At 46.4% G+C, this 19,944-nt stretch overlaps 1 protein-coding gene across 1 annotated transcript in view; it reads left to right on the top strand.

The window, feature by feature from the left end:
- Nucleotides 1-19,140, top strand: part of LOC143819822 (uncharacterized) — a 150,816-nt gene extending 131,676 nt beyond the window's left edge. The window contains exons 16-23 of the mRNA XM_077301862.1: nt 7,042-7,137; nt 7,549-7,644; nt 8,041-8,136; nt 8,548-8,643; nt 14,283-14,378; nt 16,803-16,973; nt 18,102-18,298; nt 18,996-19,140. Coding sequence (XP_077157977.1) covers nt 7,042-7,137; nt 7,549-7,644; nt 8,041-8,136; nt 8,548-8,643; nt 14,283-14,378; nt 16,803-16,973; nt 18,102-18,298; nt 18,996-19,098 — 951 coding nt within the window. The 3' untranslated portion in view covers nt 19,099-19,140. The remainder of the gene's footprint in view (nt 1-7,041; nt 7,138-7,548; nt 7,645-8,040; nt 8,137-8,547; nt 8,644-14,282; nt 14,379-16,802; nt 16,974-18,101; nt 18,299-18,995) is intronic.
- Nucleotides 19,141-19,944: the final 804 nt, after the last annotated feature.

Raw genomic sequence — 19,944 nt, 5'->3', positions numbered from 1 at the left:
AGTGTGTGCTTTAAATTTGAAGTGGGTGACAAACTAGTTGGGCACAATTGAAGAAGTGACCCCTTTGCCTATGTGAAATCCTGTACCTGTACTGGCAATGTTGTTGCTGTTGCTGTTGTTGTTGTTTTATTTGATTTATTTCCCGCCACTTCCTACAGGCTCGTAGCAGATAACAATAGTCTTAAAATCCCCCATTAAACCCCCCGTTAAAAGACTATAAAAATACCCAACACGGCGGAAAATACCACTCTCCCCTACCCGAACAAGGGCATTGGGGGATGGAGGGTGATGATGACTACTTCAAACCCCCCAGGGGGGCAATGTTCTTCCTCGCCAATCCCAGCCTCAACCATAGACCTGGTGGAAGAGCTCCATTTTACAGGCCCTGCGGAATGTTGACAGCTCCCGCAGGGGCCGCAGTTCACCCGGGAGCTCATTCCACCAGGTGGGGGCCAGGACAGAGAAAGCCCTGGCCCTGGATGAGGCTAGTCACACTTCTCTGTGGCCGGGAACGATCAGTAGGCTTTCTCCTGCAGAGCATAGAGCCCTGCGGGGCACATAGGGCGACAGGCGGTCCCTCAGGTATGTGGGTCCCAACCCGTGTAAAGCCTTAAAGGTTAGAACCAAAACCTTGAACCGGATCCGGACAGCAATTGGCAACCAGTGCAGCTGCCACAGCACCGGCTGCATGTGGGCCCTCCAAGGTGTGCTAGTGAGGACTCTAGCAACTGCATTTTGCACTAGCTGAAGTTTCCGGATCAAGGACAAGGGCAGGACCACATAAAGCGAATTACAGAAATCTAATCTGGAGGTGACCTTCGCATGGATCACTGTGGCGAGGTGGTCAGGGGACGGGTAGGGCGTTAGTAGCCGGGCCTGGCGAAGGTGGAAGAATGCCTGGCCTGCTACTCTCTTGACCTGCGCCTCCCTAGTCAGGGAGGCGTCAATGGTCACCCCCAAATTCCTGGCTTGGGGCGCGATGGTAAGTTGCGCTCCCGCCAAGGTACATAAACGCACTTCCTGTTCCTGCCCCCTTCTTCCCAGCCACAGGACCTCCGTCTTGGAGGGGTTGAGTTTCAGGCAACTCTGCTCGAACCATTCTGTCACTGCTTCCAAACATCTGACAAATGGTTCCGGGGGGGAGTTTGGGTGGCCGTCCATTAGGAGATAGAGCTGGGTGTCATCAGCGTACTGATGGCAACCCAGCCCGAAGCTCCGCACCAGCTGGGCCAGAGGGCACATAAAGATGTCGAACAAACTTTGCTTGAAGAACTGAAACAGTTTCCATCTGTATATTCTTCAATTCAGTTCAATATCAAAGTACATCAAAACATTTTTATGTTACAAACATGAAAACATTGGTTGGTAAAGAACTTACCGTGGGTTACTCAATTACTGCCTCAGTGTGAGCTTTTCTCAACTTTTCTGCCATTCAGAAACTCCTGAGATATTCTTCTAGCTTCGATAGCCCCCAGAAGTGCCACTGTTCAGGGATGCCAGCCTACAGGAGGGACCTGGAGACCCCCCAGAACGAAAGTTCCTGTCCAGACTGCAGAGATCAGTTCCCCTGGAGGAAAGGGTTGCTTGGGAGGTAGGTCACTTAATCAGTTCATCTGCGATGCTCTTTCAAACTGCAAAGCTGAGCGTGGGCTAAGGTGATTGACTGCTTCTTCATACAACAAAGTCAGTGCTCTACCATGAAGCTTTCCAAGTGACTTTGGGTGGTCATAACAACTCGAGGGGTTCTTGAGATTCAAATGTGTGTGGGGGGGAGGGGAATCTGAAGTCCATGGAGGAAAGGGAAATGTAATGGCCAGATAAATATGGCCACTATACTGCACATACCCCTCAATGACCTTTTACCCACTTGACCCCCCCCCCCCCAAGTAGCTAAATGAGTAATAAATACAGTCAGAATCACCAAGTCAATCTCTTATGATGGGGACTCCGAGGGACTTCCCCGGCCAGGGAATTCTGCACTCGAGAGAGAGCAGGCACACTGCTCAGGGGAGCCTGGTGCTAGAGGCAGGGCTTCTCCACGGGGCCCATTTTAAGGGGCCCCAAGCCCATGCCCAGGCGCCAAGGGGGCGAGCACGATGGTCTCACGCAGCACCCCCTTTCCTGCCACCCTAGAACCCCCCCCCCCACACACACACGTGTCTTCTTGCTGCCCGCTCCTCCGCTGCCTCAGTGGCGGCTGCTGCTAAGTATTCGCCACTTTTCTTTAAATCCTAGATTCATGGTGAGATGTGTCCAAAGGACTAAAATGTTGTCCACAAGGGCCCGCAAAATAGAGAACAGACGGTTCTTTCAGGGTTTTTTTGTTTTGTTTCTTGTTGTTCAAAATGTTTAAATAAATAAATACATTCTGAGATATTTCTAATCTCCCAGTGTTTCTGGAAATCCTAGAGTGGTTTGTCGTGGGTCCAATCTGTTAGTTCAGTCATGCCTGCTTGTTTCTCCCTCTTGTGCTTCATGAGTCCACGTGGGGGGCCTCCTGATCCCCCAGGTGGGGGGAGCAAGACAGGCTGAACAGTCTACAGAGGATCTCTTCTCCAGAGTAGCATGGTCTGCGCATCAAGACAATGGGAATGCACCTTGGGCCTGCACATTCTCTCTCCTCTGTTTATGGCTCAGCAGTGAACGACTCCTAGTTTTGGAGGATTCTCATTCCATATGAGGCACAAACTGTGGCCCTACAAACCAGGATTCAGAACCACAAGTTAAACTTGGTTTGCAGCAGAGAACACTATTGTTGTTGTTGTTGTTGTTGTTATTGAATTTCTTGACTGCCTCTCCTCCATTGGGGCTACCGTTTCAGGCCGGGGCATAGCAGTGTTTTTTTTCTGTAAAACAGAATTCTTTCGGTTATGAAGACGAGGAATGGGGAAAGTGAGCCCAATAGCCCAAGACTGCCCAATCTTATTTCATAGCAAGACCTTATGGGGAAGGAGTTGCCTAAAGCTATATATTTCTCCATTTTTATAGGACAATTTTATAGCAGAATTTGTCTGTAAGGAGACTTGTCTGCTGATTTTCATTTTGGAGCAGAATCTGGATCTTTTCTTTGGGGGGGATTCCAGAGTAGTAAGAAGATAAGTAGAAAAAGGCATAAAGAGGGGCTGTGTGGTCCTCAAAATCTTTGTTCCTTTGCAGATGTATAAGGACCATATGGACCTCAATGTGGTGAACACAGCAATATTTTTCAGCGTTCTTGGATACCTAATTATAAAAAGCAAATCTGTGGTATGTGCCGCGTTTGTTCGTTCGTCCAGGTGTTGCTCCTTTGAGGATGGATTCAAGTGGGTGGGGGAGGGAGAGCTGCATGAAATCTTCATGATTTTTGCACTGAACCCCTTCAGACTCACCATAAGACCACCTATTGTATCGATAGGCACAGCATACACCACAAAAATCACAGATCCATGCCTTTATAACCATGCCACGGAGCAAAAATATGGATCCAAAGCATGGATTCTCAGGGTTTTTGCATCCAGGCCCCCCAAACTCACAGTAAGATCACGTCTTCTATTGACAGCCACAGCATACACCACAAAAATCACAGATCCAAACCTTTATGGCTACGGCACAGAGCGAAAACTTGGTTCTAAAACATGGATCCTCAGGGTTTTTGCACTGGGCCTCCCCAAAAATCACCGTAAGATCATGTTTTCTATCGATAACCAAAGCATAAGCCACAAAAATCACAGATCCACACCATTATGAGTGAGGAGAGTTTCAGGGAATGCAGTTTAATTGTGCTGTGTACTGATTTTTTAAACAAGTAGTTCCCCTAGGGTTCCCTGCTCTGCGTAGGGAAATACCAGTAGATTTGGGGATTGGAGGGGAAAGTTTGGGGAGGGTACAATGTCCTGGAGTCCAGCCTCCAAACCAGCCATTTTATCCAGAGGATCTGATCTCTGTTGTCTGTAGATCAGTCGTAATAGTTTAACCTTTTCTTTTATAATCATACCCTGGCCCTGCCCGACGGTTGGCAACCAGAAATACCCATGCAATTATTCATGAGGACAAATGCTTGTATAGTAATACAACAATTTTGGGGAGGGGTTCGTTGTTTTCTGCTTCTCAGTTTACTCAGAGACTCAGGGAAGGGAGCGGGTCACATGCCCCAATGAGAATAGAGGAGTCAGGCTCCACCAGGGGGAGGAACATGTGAGTATACAGGCTTCAGACTTCCTGGGAGGGGGGAATCTCTCCAGGATCTCCAAGCAAGAAGCCGGGGGCAGATCTCCTCTGCAGAGAGAAGGCATGACCAACGATTGATGGTTTTAATTCAAGAATACCAGGAACCCAGCCGAGGGGTCTCACTGTCCCTTGGGAAGGGGTACTGCAGTCAGTGTGTGGTGGCAGCGACAGACCGGAAGAGATAGCCCCTGTCCAGGGAAAGGGTGGGGGGCTGGAACAGGGCCCACTGGCTTGGCATCTGGCAAGCAGGCGGCCGGTTCTACCACAAATGTTTTTGACATTTGCAATGCGAGAGAGGTGAGTAGGCTTTGCTAATAATAAACACACCATTGGACCAGATACTCGTAAATATAACTATTGAACCAACATATGGTGGAGAATCCAGGGAGGATACATTGTTCTGGAGGGAGGTGCCACCATTCCTGGAAGGGGTTCAGCCCCTTCTTAGTAGGTACACCAGTGAGAAATAACCCCTAAAATGTAAAACCTTAAACTAACAAGCATGCAGGACATTTGAGAAATATAACACATTCGGATAGTACAACAGTAATCAGCTTATCGCTCCAACATATGCCATCAGTTTGTTTAGACTTTTTTGGGTTTCTCAATTACTGGCTCTATGTCAGCTTTTCTCAACTTATGTGCCATTTTCATCTTGCTTCAAGACACCCCAGAAGTGGGATCTCAGGGTTTCAGTTGGAGGCTAGCTTAACTGCCACCGTTCAGGGGTGCAAGCCTCCAGGAGGGACCTGGAGAGCCCCCAAAATAAAAGCTCCTCTCCAGACTGCAAGAAGAGAACAGGATATTTTTACATCTAAAGTCTTCAAGAGGAAAAGTGAAATTCTTTGAGTAGCATGATCTGCGCATGGAGACAATGGGGATCCACCTTGGGCCTGCACATTCTCTCTCCTGTTTATGGCTCAGCAGTGAAAGACTTCTAGTTTTGCAGGATTCTCATACCATATGAGGCACAAACCGTGGCTCTACAAACCAGGATTCAGAACCACAAGTTAAACTTTGTTTGCAGCAGAGAGCAGTGTTGTTGTTGATGATGATGATGTTGTTCTTGTTATTGAATTTCTTGACCGCCTCTCCTCCATTGGGGCTACAATTTTGGGACGGGGCGTAGCAGTGTTTTTTCTGTAAAACAGAATTAATTGGAGGTGGGCCCCGCGTTCTCCCCCCCCCCTCCGGCCCTTTACAACACACTTCGGGTGTTATTGAGGTATAATTTCCATGAAGATAAAATGTTCCTTATGTTCATTGTTGTGGCGTGTCTGTATCTTATTTTGAAGGGATGTTTAAACATTACCATAGTGATCAAAGAGCGTTAGGGCAGTGGTTGGGAGTAGAGGAGTAAACTACACCCCCCCCCCCACCGGGCCTCAGTAAAAGGCGTTGAGTGGTCCCCGGTAATAAAAAGGTTGGGGACCACTGGCCTAAAGCTATATATTTTTGCTCTTCTTTTCTTTTCGTTTCACAAACACACACACACAGAGGCGAAGAAGGTTCTTATATGCTTTTTTTTTTTAATTAGAAGTGGATCCAAGCGGCTGTGATGATTGGAAGTGGCATATTGTATGTCATATATTCCATTATCTTTGCTAACTTCGGCATCCCTTGCAATCCGCCGGCCAGTCCATACTGGACCATACAGATGCACCTGAGTACTCCTACTTTCTACTTGGTTTGCCTGCTGTCGATAATTGTGGCTTTATCGCCACAAATGCCCAGGTATCTGACTAGTTCGAACTCAGAACTTTGGGGGGGGGGGTGTAGAAAGAAATTCATTTCTGTGTGAATGGGTGTTCTGCGGTACTTTGGCCTTCGCTTCATGGATTCCACAACAATAGATCTGAGTGAGTCGCAGAGTATGAACTCAGTAGAGAGTTCTGGTCACAGCTAATCCCAGCTCCATGTAACACAGGCCTGTACTGCTGGGTCTGCAAGAGAGCTTTGACTCTGAGAAGCTTAGGCTAAGGGAATTTTGTTGTTCAGGGCTTAGTTCTACTGCTTTCTTGTTGCACTACTGTTATATGGTCAGTGCTGTGGCTTAGAAGAGAGAAGTGATCTGGGACAGGCCGTCCACTGAGTATTCAATGCTAAGATCAACAGCTTAACTTCTCCATTTCTTCTCCCAGCACTTTATCTGTCCATCTGCAATACCTCTACAGGTGCCTTCTGGTTTACAAAAACACCTCACAATTTTATAGCAGAATTTGTCTGTAAGGAGACTTGTCTGCTGATTTTCATTTTGGAGCAGAATTTGGATCTTTTCTTTGGGGGGGGGGATTCCTTGGCAGTTGTCCACTCCTGGTTGAATTAGATTACATCTAATAGCATTATGAAAGGGGCTGTCCAATAAGACATGTGCACTTGTCTCTTCCCAACCACTGGCACAAGGGCTCTTTGAGAGAAAGGTCTTTTCTTATAAGGACCCTCCTGCCCAGCTGTGCGCAAACGTCAGCATCCCCCTGGACTGAAATCCATTGGACTGAAATCCAGATACCGGTATGTATAGCTATTGAACCAACATAGGGTGGAGGATCTTGTATCCAGGGTGGATACTTTATTCTGGACAGAGGTGCCACCATTCCTGGAAGAGATGCAGCCCCTTATTAGTAGGTACGCCAGTGACAAGTACCCCTAAAATGTAAAAACCTAAACTAAGAAGCATGAAGGACATTTGAGAAATATAACATATTAGGATTAGGACAAGAGTAATCAGTTTGTAGCTCTAGGCCTTCAGATATCCCTCAAATATTAGTAAGAAGATAAGTAGAAAAAGGCATAAAGAGGGGCTGTGTGGTCCTCAAAATCTTTGTTCTTTTGCAGATCTATAATATGGACCGCAAGGCTGCAGAGGGACCGGTGGAAACAGCCATGTTTTTTATTGTTATTGGGCACCTAATCCTCCAAAGGAAATCTGTGGTATGTGCCGCGTTCTTTCGGTTATGAAGACGAGGAATGGGGAAAGCGAGCCCAGTAGCCCAAGACTGCCCAATCTTATTTCATAGCAAGAAGTTATGGGGAAGGGGTTGCCTAAAGCTGTATATTTCTGCTTTTCTTTTCGTTTCACAAACACACAGAGTAGAAGCAGGTTCTTATACGTTTGTGTTTTTTTTAAATTAGAATTGGATCCAAGCCGCTGTGATGACTGGGAGTTTCGTTCTGTATTTCGTATTTTCCATCATTTGAGAAATATAACATATTAGGATTAGGACAAGAGTAATCAGCTTGTATCTCTAGGCCTTCAGATATCCCTCAAATATTAGTAAGAAGATAAGTGAAAAAGGCATAAAGAGGGGCTGTGTGGTCCTCAAAATCTTTGTTCCTTTGCAGATGTATAATATGGACCGCGAGGCTGCAGAGGGACCGGTGGATACATCAATGTTTTTGACTTGTATGGTACACCTAATCCTCCAAAGGAAATCTGTGGTATGTGCCGCGTTCTTTCGGTTATGAAGACGAGGTATGGGGAAAGTGAACCCAGTAGCCCAAGACTGCCCAATCTTATTTCATAGCAAGAAGTTATGGGGAAGGGGTTGCCTAAAGCTATATATTTCTGCTTTTCTTTTCGTTTCACAAACACACAGAGGAGAAGCAGGTTCTTATACGTTTGTGTTTTTTTCCAAGCCGCTGTGATGACTGGGAGTTTCGTCCTGTATTTCGTATTTTCCATCATTTGAGAAATATAACATATTAGGATTAGGACAAGAGTACTCAGCTTGTAGCTCTAGGCCTTCAGATATCTCTCAAATATTAGTAAGAAGATAAGTAGAAAAAGGCATAAAGAGGGGCTGCGTGGTCCTCAAAATCTTTGTTCCTTTGCAGATGTATAATATGGACCGCGAGGCTGCAGAGGGACCGGTGGATACATCAATGTTTTTGACTTGTATGGTACACCTAATCCTCCAAAGGAAATCTGTGGTATGTGCCGCGTTCTTTCGGTTATGAAGACGAGGTATGGGGAAAGTGAGCCCAGTAGCCCAAGACTGCCCAATCTTATTTCATAGCAAGAAGTTATGGGGAAGGTGTTGCCTAAAGCTGTATATTTCTGCTTTTCTTTTCGTTTCACAAACACACAGAGTAGAAGCAGGTTCTTATACGTTTGTGTTTTTTTAAAATTAGAATTGGATCCAAGCCGCTGTGATGACTGGGAGTTTCGTTCTGTATTTCGTATTTTCCATCATTTGAGAAATATAACATATTAGGATTAGGACAAGAGTAATCAGCTTGTAGCTCTAGGCCTTCAGATATCCCTCAAATATTAGTAAGAAGATAAGTGAAAAAGGCATAAAGAGGGGCTGTGTGGTCCTCAAAATCTTTGTTCCTTTGCAGATGTATAATATGGACCGCGAGGCTGCAGAGGGACCGGTGGATACATCAATGTTTTTGACTTGTATGGTACACCTAATCCTCCAAAGGAAATCTGTGGTATGTGCCGCGTTCTGTCGGTTATGAAGACGAGGTATGGGGAAAGTGAGCCCAGTAGCCCAAGACTGCCCAATCTTATTTCATAGCAAGAAGTTATGGGGAAGGGGTTGCCTAAAGCTATATATTTCTGCTTTTCTTTTCGTTTCACAAACACACACAGGAGAAGCAGGTTCTTATACGTTTGTGTTTTTTTCCAAGCCGCTGTGATGACTGGGAGTTTCGTCCTGTATTTCGTATTTTCCATCATTTGAGAAATATAACATATTAGGATTAGGACAAGAGTACTCAGCTTGTAGCTCTAGGCCTTCAGATATCTCTCAAATATTAGTAAGAAGATAAGTAGAAAAAGGCATAAAGAGGGGCTGCGTGGTCCTCAAAATCTTTGTTCCTTTGCAGATGTATAAGGGCCATATGGACCTCAATGTTGTGAACACAGCGATCTTTTTCAGTGTTCTTGGACACCTAATCATACAAAGCAAATCTGTGCTATGTGCCGCGTTCGTTCATTCGTTGCTTCGTCCAGGTGTTGCTCCTTTGAGGATGGATTCAATTGAGTGGGGGAGGGAGAGCTGCATGAAATCCGGGCACCTGAACGTAAAGGGAAGGTGGGATGTCACCTACATCTTGCTTAATATCATGACACTTGGGGAATTGGGAAATGCACGAGGGGAGCAAGACAGGCTGATCTGTCTACAGAGGATCTCTTCTCCAGAGTAGCATGGTCTGCGCATCAAGACAATGTGAATGTACCTTGGGCCTGCACATTCTCTCTCCTCTATTTATGGCTCAGCAGTGAACGACTCCTAGTTTTGGAGGATTCTCATTCCATATGAGGCACAAACTGTGGCCCTACAAACCAGGATTCAGAACCACGTTAAACTGGGTTTGCAGCAGAGAACACTATTGTTGTTGTTGTTGTAATTGAATTTCTTGACTGCCTCTCCTCCATTGGGGCTACCGTTTCAGGCCGGGGCATAGCAGTGTTTTTTTCTGTAAAACAGAATTCTTTCGGTTATGAAGACGAGGAATGGGGAAAGTGAGCCCAGTAGCCCAAGACTTCCCAATCTTATTTCATAGCAAGAAGTTATGGGGAAGGGGTTGCCTAAAGCTATATATTTCTGCTTTTCTTTTCGTTTCACAAACACACACAGGAGAAGCAGGTTCTTATACGTTTGTGTTTTTTTCCAAGCCGCTGTGATGACTGGGAGTTTCGTCCTGTATTTCGTATTTTCCATCATTTGAGAAATATAACATATTAGGATTAGGACAAGAGTACTCAGCTTGTAGCTCTAGGCCTTCAGATATCTCTCAAATATTAGTAAGAAGATAAGTAGAAAAAGGCATAAAGAGGGGCTGCGTGGTCCTCAAAATCTTTGTTCCTTTGCAGATGTATAAGGGCCATATGGACCTCAATGTTGTGAACACAGCGATCTTTTTCAGTGTTCTTGGACACCTAATCATACAAAGCAAATCTGTGCTATGTGCCGCGTTCGTTCATTCGTTGGTTCGTCCAGGTGTTGCTCCTTTGAGGATGGATTCAATTGAGTGGGGGAGGGAGAGCTGCATGAAATCCGGGCACCTGAACGTAAAGGGAAGGTGGGATGTCACCTACATCTTGCTTAATATCATGACACTTGGGGAATTGGGAAATGCACGAAGGGAGCAAGACAGGCTGATCTGTCTACAGAGGATCTCTTCTCCAGAGTAGCATGGTCTGCGCATCAAGACAATGTGAATGTACCTTGGGCCTGCACATTCTCTCTCCTCTGTTTATGGCTCAGCAGTGAACGACTCCTAGTTTTGGAGGATTCTCATTCCATATGAGGCACAAACTGTGGCCCTACAAACCAGGATTCAGAACCACGTTAAACTGGGTTTGCAGCAGAGAACACTATTGTTGTTGTTGTTGTAATTGAATTTCTTGACTGCCTCTCCTCCATTGGGGCTACCGTTTCAGGCCGGGGCATAGCAGTGTTTTTTTCTGTAAAACAGAATTCTTTCGGTTATGAAGACGAGGAATGGGGAAAGTGAGCCCAGTAGCCCAAGACTGCCCAATCTTATTTCATAGCAAGAAGTTATGGGGAAGGGGTTGCCTAAAGCTATATATTTCTGCTTTTCTTTTCGTTTCACAAACACACAGAGGAGAAGCAGGTTCTTATACGTTTGTGTTTTTTTTAATTAGAATTCGATCCAAGGAGCCAGGATGACTGGGAGTTTCATCTTATATTTTGTGTTTTCGGTCACCTACGGGTCAGTCTCCAAGCTGTGCAATGCACCATCGTGGAGGATCCAGAGGCGCCTTAACGATCCGACATTCTCTTATGATCTGTCCTTTGTTAGTTTCAGCATAGCTGGCAATGGCTGGGATGAAGCAAAGAGCTTCTGGGTTCATGGGGCTTAGTTCTGGAGAGAATTATAGGTACAACCACATGGTTAGAGAAGTTACTTTCCCTCAAGTCAGAACAGGACATTTTCCCAAAGCCATGTCCTCGGGTGTCACATGGAACCCTCGTTTATTTATGCTCTTTATTGACAACGTTTCTGCATTTTTTTATATTCTAGATTCATCATGACATTCCTCTGTTGGAAAAGAAGGAAGCCCATAAGAATGAATGTGGTATGAAGTTAAAAAAATGTCAATAAAAATGTTTTAGCTGTTTCAAATCTCCCCGTGTTTTTGAAAATCCTCGGGTGTCACATGGAACCCTCGTTTATTTATGCTCTTTATTGACAACGTTTCTCCATTTTTTTATATTCTAGATTCATCATAACATTCTTATGTTGGAAGAGGAGGAAGCCCATAAAAATGAATGTTGTATAAATTTTTAAATATTTCACGTTAATAAAAAATGTTTTAGCTGTTTCAAATCTCCCCGTGTTTTTGAACATCCTCCGGTGGTCTGTGGTCGGCCCAGTTCCTTGGGATTCTTTTCATTTTTCTTTCATCCTAGAGGTCCAGGGCATATAACTGAGCCACTCTGTTCTTTTTTCTTCCTCTTGTTTCTGCTGCCAACTTTTCATTGTCTTCTCTTTAATCACCAGATTTTGAAGACGCAAAAAACTGCTAACCTTACAATATGTTGTCCTTTCAATGATAACTTTTAATGGCAAAGTTGTTAGATGGATCCTATATATAAGAAGCCCTCCACCAGTAACACTGAGGCTTGATCTCCAGCCCTTTTCCAGCTGAGATCACGGAACTGTGGTGACCGGTGAATGGGCCCCTCGCCACTCCTGCCACCATGGACATCCCAGGGTGAGCGTCCACCCTGCCTAGTGGGGCCTCTGGTGAGACTTGGCCTCTAGAAACATGGCATCTCCAAAGGCAGTCCCAAGAGTGGCTGGACGCACCCAACCACCTGCAGTCTGAGGGCTGTGCTGTCCTGAGCCAGACGAGGGCGCAAACACACTGCTGCCAGGGTGCCAGGACCAGCCCCCAACCCTGGCTTGGTCAGACTGGTATTCCTGCTGAAGCCACATGGTCTCTAGAAAACCAGCTGTCACACCAGGCGGGCACAGCTCAGTGCCCTTGTGAAATAAGAATCCTGCCAGAAGCAGGGGGTCGAACTAGACGATCCAAAGGGTCTCAGCCAACTCTGTGGTCACACAACTAAGTCTGCAGCCTGAAGTGGGGGGTTGGACTAGATGACCATGGCAGCCCCTGCCAACTCCTTCCACTAAGACAGCTGCCTACAGCAGGAGGATGGATCAGACTAGATGACCATGGCGGCCCCTGCCAACTCTACTTATGCAGACAGTGCCCGCAGTGTTCACCATGGGCTTGGACCAGATGACCCTGGAAGTCCCAGCCTTCTCCAGAAGTCTGCAAAACCAGCTGACTCAATGAAGGCCTCCTCGTGTGCCGGGGGCAACACAAGTCCCTCGCAGCTGGACGGATCGGGGCTCGAACAAAGTGCCTCTCAGGAGCACCTCCGGACTAGAGATGGATAGCTGGCGCCGCTTGGGTTGTCCTCCCTCCCTGATCCCCCCTGAATGGGGGGGGGGCTTTTTCCCATGGTCCTCAGCCCAGGAACTGCCTGTTGGGGTGGAAGGAACTGGGCACATTGTCCCAGACCCCAGCTGCTGACTCCCTGGGACCCTGAGGGAAGGAGGCTGGAGGGCTGGAGCCTGGCATCCCACTCCTGAAAGAGGCTCTGTGAAGATCAGGGACCAGCCGGACGCCATGGGTGGGGAGGCGGCGAGCTCAGGGGAGATCTCGAGCCACTGCTCCAATCTGTCAAGCGGCAGCCGACCCAAAGGTGTCCCCGGGTCCCACTTCCAGTCTCCTACACATTGCTACAGGCAGCCCTGCCAGCCCGATCATCTAAAGCTTGACCCTGATTATAAAAGAAAAGGTTAAAATGCCATGTTGTAGAGTAGCGATCCCCAACCTGTGGGCCGTGTGGGCCAATCTGTCAAGCGGCAGCCGACCCAAAGGTCCCTTGGCAGGGCCCGTGACAAGAAAGGGAGAAATGCGCCCGAAAGCGCTGCTGCACCAAGAGGAACGCTCTGCTGCGCAGGAGACCCCAGCCCCCCACTGTGCTGCCGGGCCCCAAGAGTCCCGAGGCCAGGAGTGGAGCAGACAGCTCATTGCTCCGAGGGATTCTGCACTCGAGAGAGAGCAGGCACACTGCTCAGGGGAGCCTGGCGCAAGAGACAGGGCTTCTCCACGGGGCACCTTTTAAGGATTCTCATTCCATATGAGGCACAAACTGTGGCCCTACCAACCAGGATTCAGAACCACAAGTTAAACTTGGTTTGCAGCAGAGAGCACTATTGTTGTTGTTGTTGTAATTGAATTTCTTGACTGCCTCTCCTCCATTGGGGCTACCGTTTCAGGCCGGGGCATAGCAGTGTTTTTTTTCTGTAAAACAGAATTCTTTCGGTTATGAAGACGAGGAATGGGGAAAGTGAACCCAGTAGCCCAAGACTGCCCAATCTTATTTCATAGCAAGACCTTATGGGGAAGGAGTTGCCTAAAGCTATATATTTCTGCATTTTTATAGCACAATTTTATAGCAGAATTTGTCTGTAAGGAGACTTGTCTGTTGATTTTCATTTTGGAGCAGAATCTGGATTTTTTCTTTTGGGGGGATTCCTTGGCAGTTGTCCACTCCTGGTTGAATTAGATTACATCCAATAGCATTATGAAAGGGGCTGTCCAATAAGACACGTGCACTTGTCTCTTCCCAACCACTGGCACAAGGGCTCTTTGAGAGACAGGTCTTTTCTTATAAGGACCCTCCTGCCCAGCTGTGCGCAAACCTCAGCATCCCCCTGGACTGAAATCCATTGGACTGAAATCCAGATACCGGTATGTATAGCTATTGAACCAACATAGGGTGGAGGATCTTGTATCCAGGGAGGATACTTTATTCTGGACAGAGGTGCCACCATTCCTGGAAGAGATGCAACCCCTTATTAGTAGGTACGCCAGTGACAAGTACCCCCTAAAATGTAAAAACCTAAACTAAGAAGCATGAAGGACATTTGAGAAATATAACATATTAGGATTAGGACAAGAGTAATCAGCTTGTAGCTCTAGGCCTTCAGATATCCCTCAGATATTAGTAAGAAGATAAGTAGATAAAGGCATAAAGAGGGGCTGTGTGGTCCTCAAAATCTTTGTTCCTTTGCAGATGTATAATATGGACCGCAAGGCTGCAGAGGGACCAGTGGAAACAGCCATGTTTTTCAGTGTTCTTGGACACCTAATCTTACAAAGCAAATCTGTGGTATGTGCCGTGTTCGTTCGTTCGTCCAGGTGTTGCTCCTTTGAGGATGGATTCAAGTGGGTGGGGGTGGGAGAGCTGCATGAAATCTTCATGATTTTTGCACTGAACCCCTTCAGACTCACGATAAGACCACCTATTGTATCGATAGGCACAGCATACACCACAAAAATCACAGATCCATGCCTTTATAACTATGCCACGGAGCAAAAATATGGATCCAAAGCATGGATTCTCAGGGTTTTTGCATCCAGGCCCCCCAAACTCACAGTAAGATCACTTCTTCTATTGACAGCCACAGCATACACCACAAAAATCACAGATCCAAACCTTTATGGCTACGGCACAGAGCAAAAACCTGGTTCCAAAACATGGATCCTCAGAGTTTTTGCACTGGGCCTCCCTAAAAGTCACTGTAAGATCATGTCTTCTATCGATAACCAAAGCATAAGCCACAAAAATCACAGATCCACACCATCATGAGTGAGGAGAGTTTCAGGGAATGCAGTTTAATTGTGCTGTGTACTGATTTTTTAAACAAGTAGTTCCCCTAGGGTTCCCTGCTCTGCGTTGGGAAATACCTGTAGATTTTGGGGTTGGAGGGGAGAGTTTGGGGAGGGTACAATGTCCTGGAGTCCAGCCTCCAAACCAGCCGTTTTATCCAGGGGATCTGATCTCTGTTGTCTGTAGATCAGTCGTAATAGTGGGAGATCCCCTGGCCCTGCCCGAAGGTTGGCAACCAGAAATACCCCTGCAATTATTCATGAGGACAAATGCTTGTATAGTAATACAACAATTTTGGGGAGGGGTTCCTTGTTTTCTGCTTCTCAGTTTACATCCTGCTCTACTAAATTTTCTCCTTACAAGGAAAAGACTTGACTGCGTAATGATGCCCAGCCAATAAAGAAGAAATGAGGTCAAGTCGACACACAAAGCCCCCAAAAAACCAACCCAAACTTTTCATTCTAATCGAAGTGTATCGAAGTCTGTTTATTGTTCAAAGAAATCTTTCGGTCAAGTGTTGTATAGTGGGTTCGCTAGGAAATAAGTGAGGTCATGCATCAAGCAGCTCTTTATTGCTTCTAGGAGTGGGTACATGTTGAAGGGAACCACGCAGACTGGGGTCTTGCCTGGACAAGCCCCCACTTATATACATATGTACAGGAGGTTGAACTGCCCTAGGCCGAGCCTGATTGGCTTAGCGGTGCTTGATTGATGCAAACTCATTGGGCCCCGCGGGTGGGGACCCGACAGCTCATTGGCTGTTCTTCGGGGCTGCTTGGATCCTGCTCCAGACCCCAAGCTCAGCTCTCTGCTGCCTCGCATACACAACTTCAAAACAGAACGGGATCAAGATAATCTCCCCCGTTTTCAAAGCAAATGCTTTTCCTCACTGGCTTGTCCCTGTAAACATGTCTTCAAAAAGTAACCTCTTCTATTCCTCTGTCATTCAAAATTTCTTAATCTTTTTGCATACTTGAGCCATAGGCTCTTCCCTTTAGTGGGGACCTTGAACAGAGATTGGGACCCAAACCAAGAAGTCATGTTGCTCTGCTCGGAGAGTGGCTGAAAAGTCTGGTAACTGGTGTGTCATTCCTTCCGGGGTTCCCCCCCCCCCAGTGACAGTCATGTAGTTGCCCAAACGTGCCCCCGGGTCCCACTCCAAGTCTCCTACACATTGCTACAGGCAGCCCTGCCAGACCGATCATCTAAAGCTTGACCCTGATTATAAAAGAATAGGTTAAAATGCCATGTTGTAGAGTAGCGATCCCCAACCTGTGGGCCGTGTGGGCCAATCTGTCAAGCGGCATCCAACCCAAAGGTCCCTTGGCAGGGGCCCGTGACAAGAAAGGGAGAAATGCGCCTGAAAGCGCTGCTGCACCAAGAGGAACGCTCTGCTGCGCAGGAGACCCCCAGCCCCCCACTCTGCTGCCGGGCCCCAAGAGTCCCGAGGCCAGGACTAGAGCAGACAGCTCATTGCTCCGAGGGATTCTGCACTCGAGAGAGAGCAGGCACACTGCTCAGGCGAGCCTGGCGCAAGACGCAGGGCTTCTCCACGGGGCCCCTTTTAAGGGGCCCCAAGCCCATGCCCAGGCGCCAAGGGGGCGAGCGCGATGGTCTCACGCAGCACCCCCTTTCCTGCCACCCTAGAAGCCCCCCCCACACACACACGTGTCTTCTTGCTGCCCGCTCCTCCGCTGCCTCAATGGCGGCTGCTGCTAAGTATTTGCCGCTTTTCTTTATATTCTAGATTCATGGTGAGATGTGTCCAAAGGACTAAAATGTTGTCAACAAGGGCCCGCAAAATAGAAAACAGATGGTTCTTTCCGGGTTTTTTTGTTTTGTTTCTTGTTGTTCAAAATGTTTAAATAAATAAATACATTCTGAGATATTTCTAATCTCCCAGTGTTTCTGGAAATCCTACAGTGGTTTTTGGTTGGTCCAATCTGTCAGTTCAGCCATTCCTGCTTGTTTCTCCCTCTTGTGCTTCATGAGTCCACGTGGGGGGCCTGCTGCTCCCTCCAGCCAGTGGTGATGAGGAGCCCTGCTCCTGTTGTTGCACGGAAGGAGAATTCAGAACACGGATTTGGTATTCAGGTGGGTATAATGCTTAACAACATGTATTTGGGGTCTAATACAAATTGACAATTAAAATGTTTGCCACTTATCATGACCTTATATCCAAAGTTTTTGATTGATCTACAATTGTACCACATATGAAAAAAGGATCCGATATCATCTTGAGATTTCCAACATATGCCATCAGTTTGTTTAGACTTTTTTGGGTTTCTCAATTACTGGCTCTATGTCAGCTTTTTTCAACTTATGTGCCATTTTCATCTTGCTTCAAGACACCCCAGAAGTGGGATCTCAGGGTTTCAGTTGGAGGCTAGCTCAACTGCCACCGTTCAGGGGTGCAAGCCTCCAGGAGGGACCTGGAGAGCCCCCAAAATAAAAGCTCCTCTCCAGACTGCAAGAAGAAAACAGGAAATTTTTAAATCTAAAGTCTTCAAGAGGAAAAGTGAAATTCTTTGAGTAGCATGATCTGTGCATGGAGACAATGGGGATGCACCTTGGGCCTGCACATTCTCTCTCCTGTTTATGGCTCAGCAGTGAAAGACTTCTAGTTTTGCAGGATTGTCATACCATATGAGGCACAAACCGTGGCTCTACAAACCAGGATTCAGAACCAAAAGTTAAAGTTTGTTTGCAGCAGAGAGCACTGTTGTTGTTGTTGATGATGATGTTGTTCTTGTTATTGAATTTCTTGACCGCCTCTCATCCATTGGGGCTACAATTTGGGGACGGGGCATAGCAGTGTTTTTTCTGTAAAACAGAATTAATTGGAGGTGGGCCCCGCGTTCTCCCCCCTCCCCCTCCGGCCCTTTACAACACACTACGGGTGTTATTGAGTTATAATTTCCATGAAGATAAAATGTTCCTTATGTTCATTGTTGTGGCGTGTCTGTATCTTATTTTGAAGGGATGTTTAAACATTACCATAGTGATCAAAGAGCGTTAGGGCAGTGGTTGGGAGTAGAGGAGTAAACTACACCCCCCCCCCCACCGGGCCTCAGTAAAAGGCGTTGAGTGGTCCCCGGTAATAAAAAGGTTGGGGACCACTGGCCTAAAGCTATATATTTTTGCTCTTCTTTTCTTTTCGTTTCACAAACACACACACACAGAGGCGAAGAAGGTTCTTATATGCTTTTTTTTTTTAATTAGAAGTGGATCCAAGCGGCTGTGATGATTGGAAGTGGCATATTGTATGTCATATATTCCATTATCTTTGCTAACTTCGGCATCCCTTGCAATCCGCCGGCCAGTCCATACTGGACCATACAGATGCACCTGAGTACTCCTACTTTCTACTTGGTTTGCCTGCTGTCGATAATTGTGGCTTTATCGCCACAAATGCCCAGGTATCTGACTAGTTCGAACTCAGAACTTTGGGGGGGGGGTGTAGAAAGAAATTCATTTCTGTGTGAATGGGTGTTCTGCGGTACTTTGGCCTTCGCTTCATGGATTCCACAACAATAGATCTGAGTGAGTCGCAGAGTATAAACTCAGTAGAGAGTTCTGGTCACAGCTAATCCCAGCTCCATGTAACAAAGGCCTGTACTGCTGGGTCTGCAAGAGAGCTTTGACTCTGAGAAGCTTAGGCTAAGGGAATTTTGTTGTTCAGGGCTTAGTTCTACTGCTTTCTTGTTGCACTACTGTTATATGGTCAGTGCTGTGGCTTAGAAGAGAGAAGTGATCTGGGACAGGCCGTCCACTGAGTATTCAATGCTAAGATCAACAGCTTAACTTCTCCATTTCTTCTCCCAGCACTTTATCTGTCCATCTGAAATACCTCTACAGGTGCCTTCTGGTTTACAAAAACACCTCACAATTTTATAGCAGAATTTGTCTGTAAGGAGACTTGTCTGCTGATTTTCATTTTGGAGCAGAATCTGGATCTTTTCTTTGGAGGGGATTCCTTGGCAGTTGTCCACTCCTGGTTGAATTAGATTACAGCCAGTAGCATTATGAAAGGGGCTGTCCAATAAGACATGTGCACTTGTCTCTTCCCAACCACTGGCACAAGGGCTCTTTGAGAGAAAGGTCTTTTCTTATAAGGACCCTCCTGCCCAGCTGTGCGCAAACCTCAGCATCCCCCTGGACTGAAATCCATTGGACTGAAATCCAGATACCGGTATGTATAGCTATTGAACCAACATAGGGTGGAGGATCTTGTATCCAGGGTGGATACTTTATTCTGGACAGAGGTGCCACCATTCCTGGAAGAGATGCAGCCCCTTATTAGTAGGTACGCCAGTGACAAATACCCCCTAAAATGTAAAAACCTAAACTAAGAAGCATGAAGGACATTTGAGAAATATAACATATTATGATTAGGACAAGAGTAATCAGTTTGTAGCTCTAGGCCTTCAGATATCCCTCAAATATTAGTAAGAAGATAAGTAGAAAAAGGCATAAAGAGGGGCTGTGTGGTCCTCAAAATCTTTGTTCCTTTGCAGATGTATAATATGGACCGCAAGGCTGCAGAGGAACCGGTGGAAACAGCCATGTTTTTTATTGTTATTGGGCACCTAATCCTGCAAAGGAAATCTGTGGTATGTGCTGCGTTCTTTCGGTTATGAAGACGAGGAATGGGGAAAGCGAACCCAGTAGCCCAAGACTGCCCAATCTTATTTCATAGCAAGAAGTTATGGGGAAGGGGTTGCCTAAAGCTATATTTCTGCATTTCTTTTTGTCTCACACACACACAGGAGAAGCAGGTTCTTATATGATTGTTCTTTTTTTTAAATTAGACTATGACCCAAGCAGCTGTGATAACTGGGAGTTTCGTCCTGTATTTCGTATTTTCCATCATTTGAGAAATATAACATATTAGAATTAGGACAAGAGTAATCAGCTTGTAGCTCTAGGCCTTCAGATATCCCTCAAATATTAGTAAGAAGATAAGTAGAAAAAGGCATAAAGAGGGACTGCGTGGGCCTCAAAATCTTTGTTCCTTTGCAGATGTATAAGGGCCATATGGACCTCAATGTTGTGAACACAGCGA

This window comes from Paroedura picta, chromosome 10 (assembly GCF_049243985.1).
Source record: "Paroedura picta isolate Pp20150507F chromosome 10, Ppicta_v3.0, whole genome shotgun sequence".
In the NCBI taxonomy this organism is placed as follows: domain Eukaryota; kingdom Metazoa; phylum Chordata; class Lepidosauria; order Squamata; family Gekkonidae; genus Paroedura; species Paroedura picta.
Note: the sequence above shows the minus strand (reverse complement) of the source record. Positions and strands in the feature narration are given on the sequence as shown.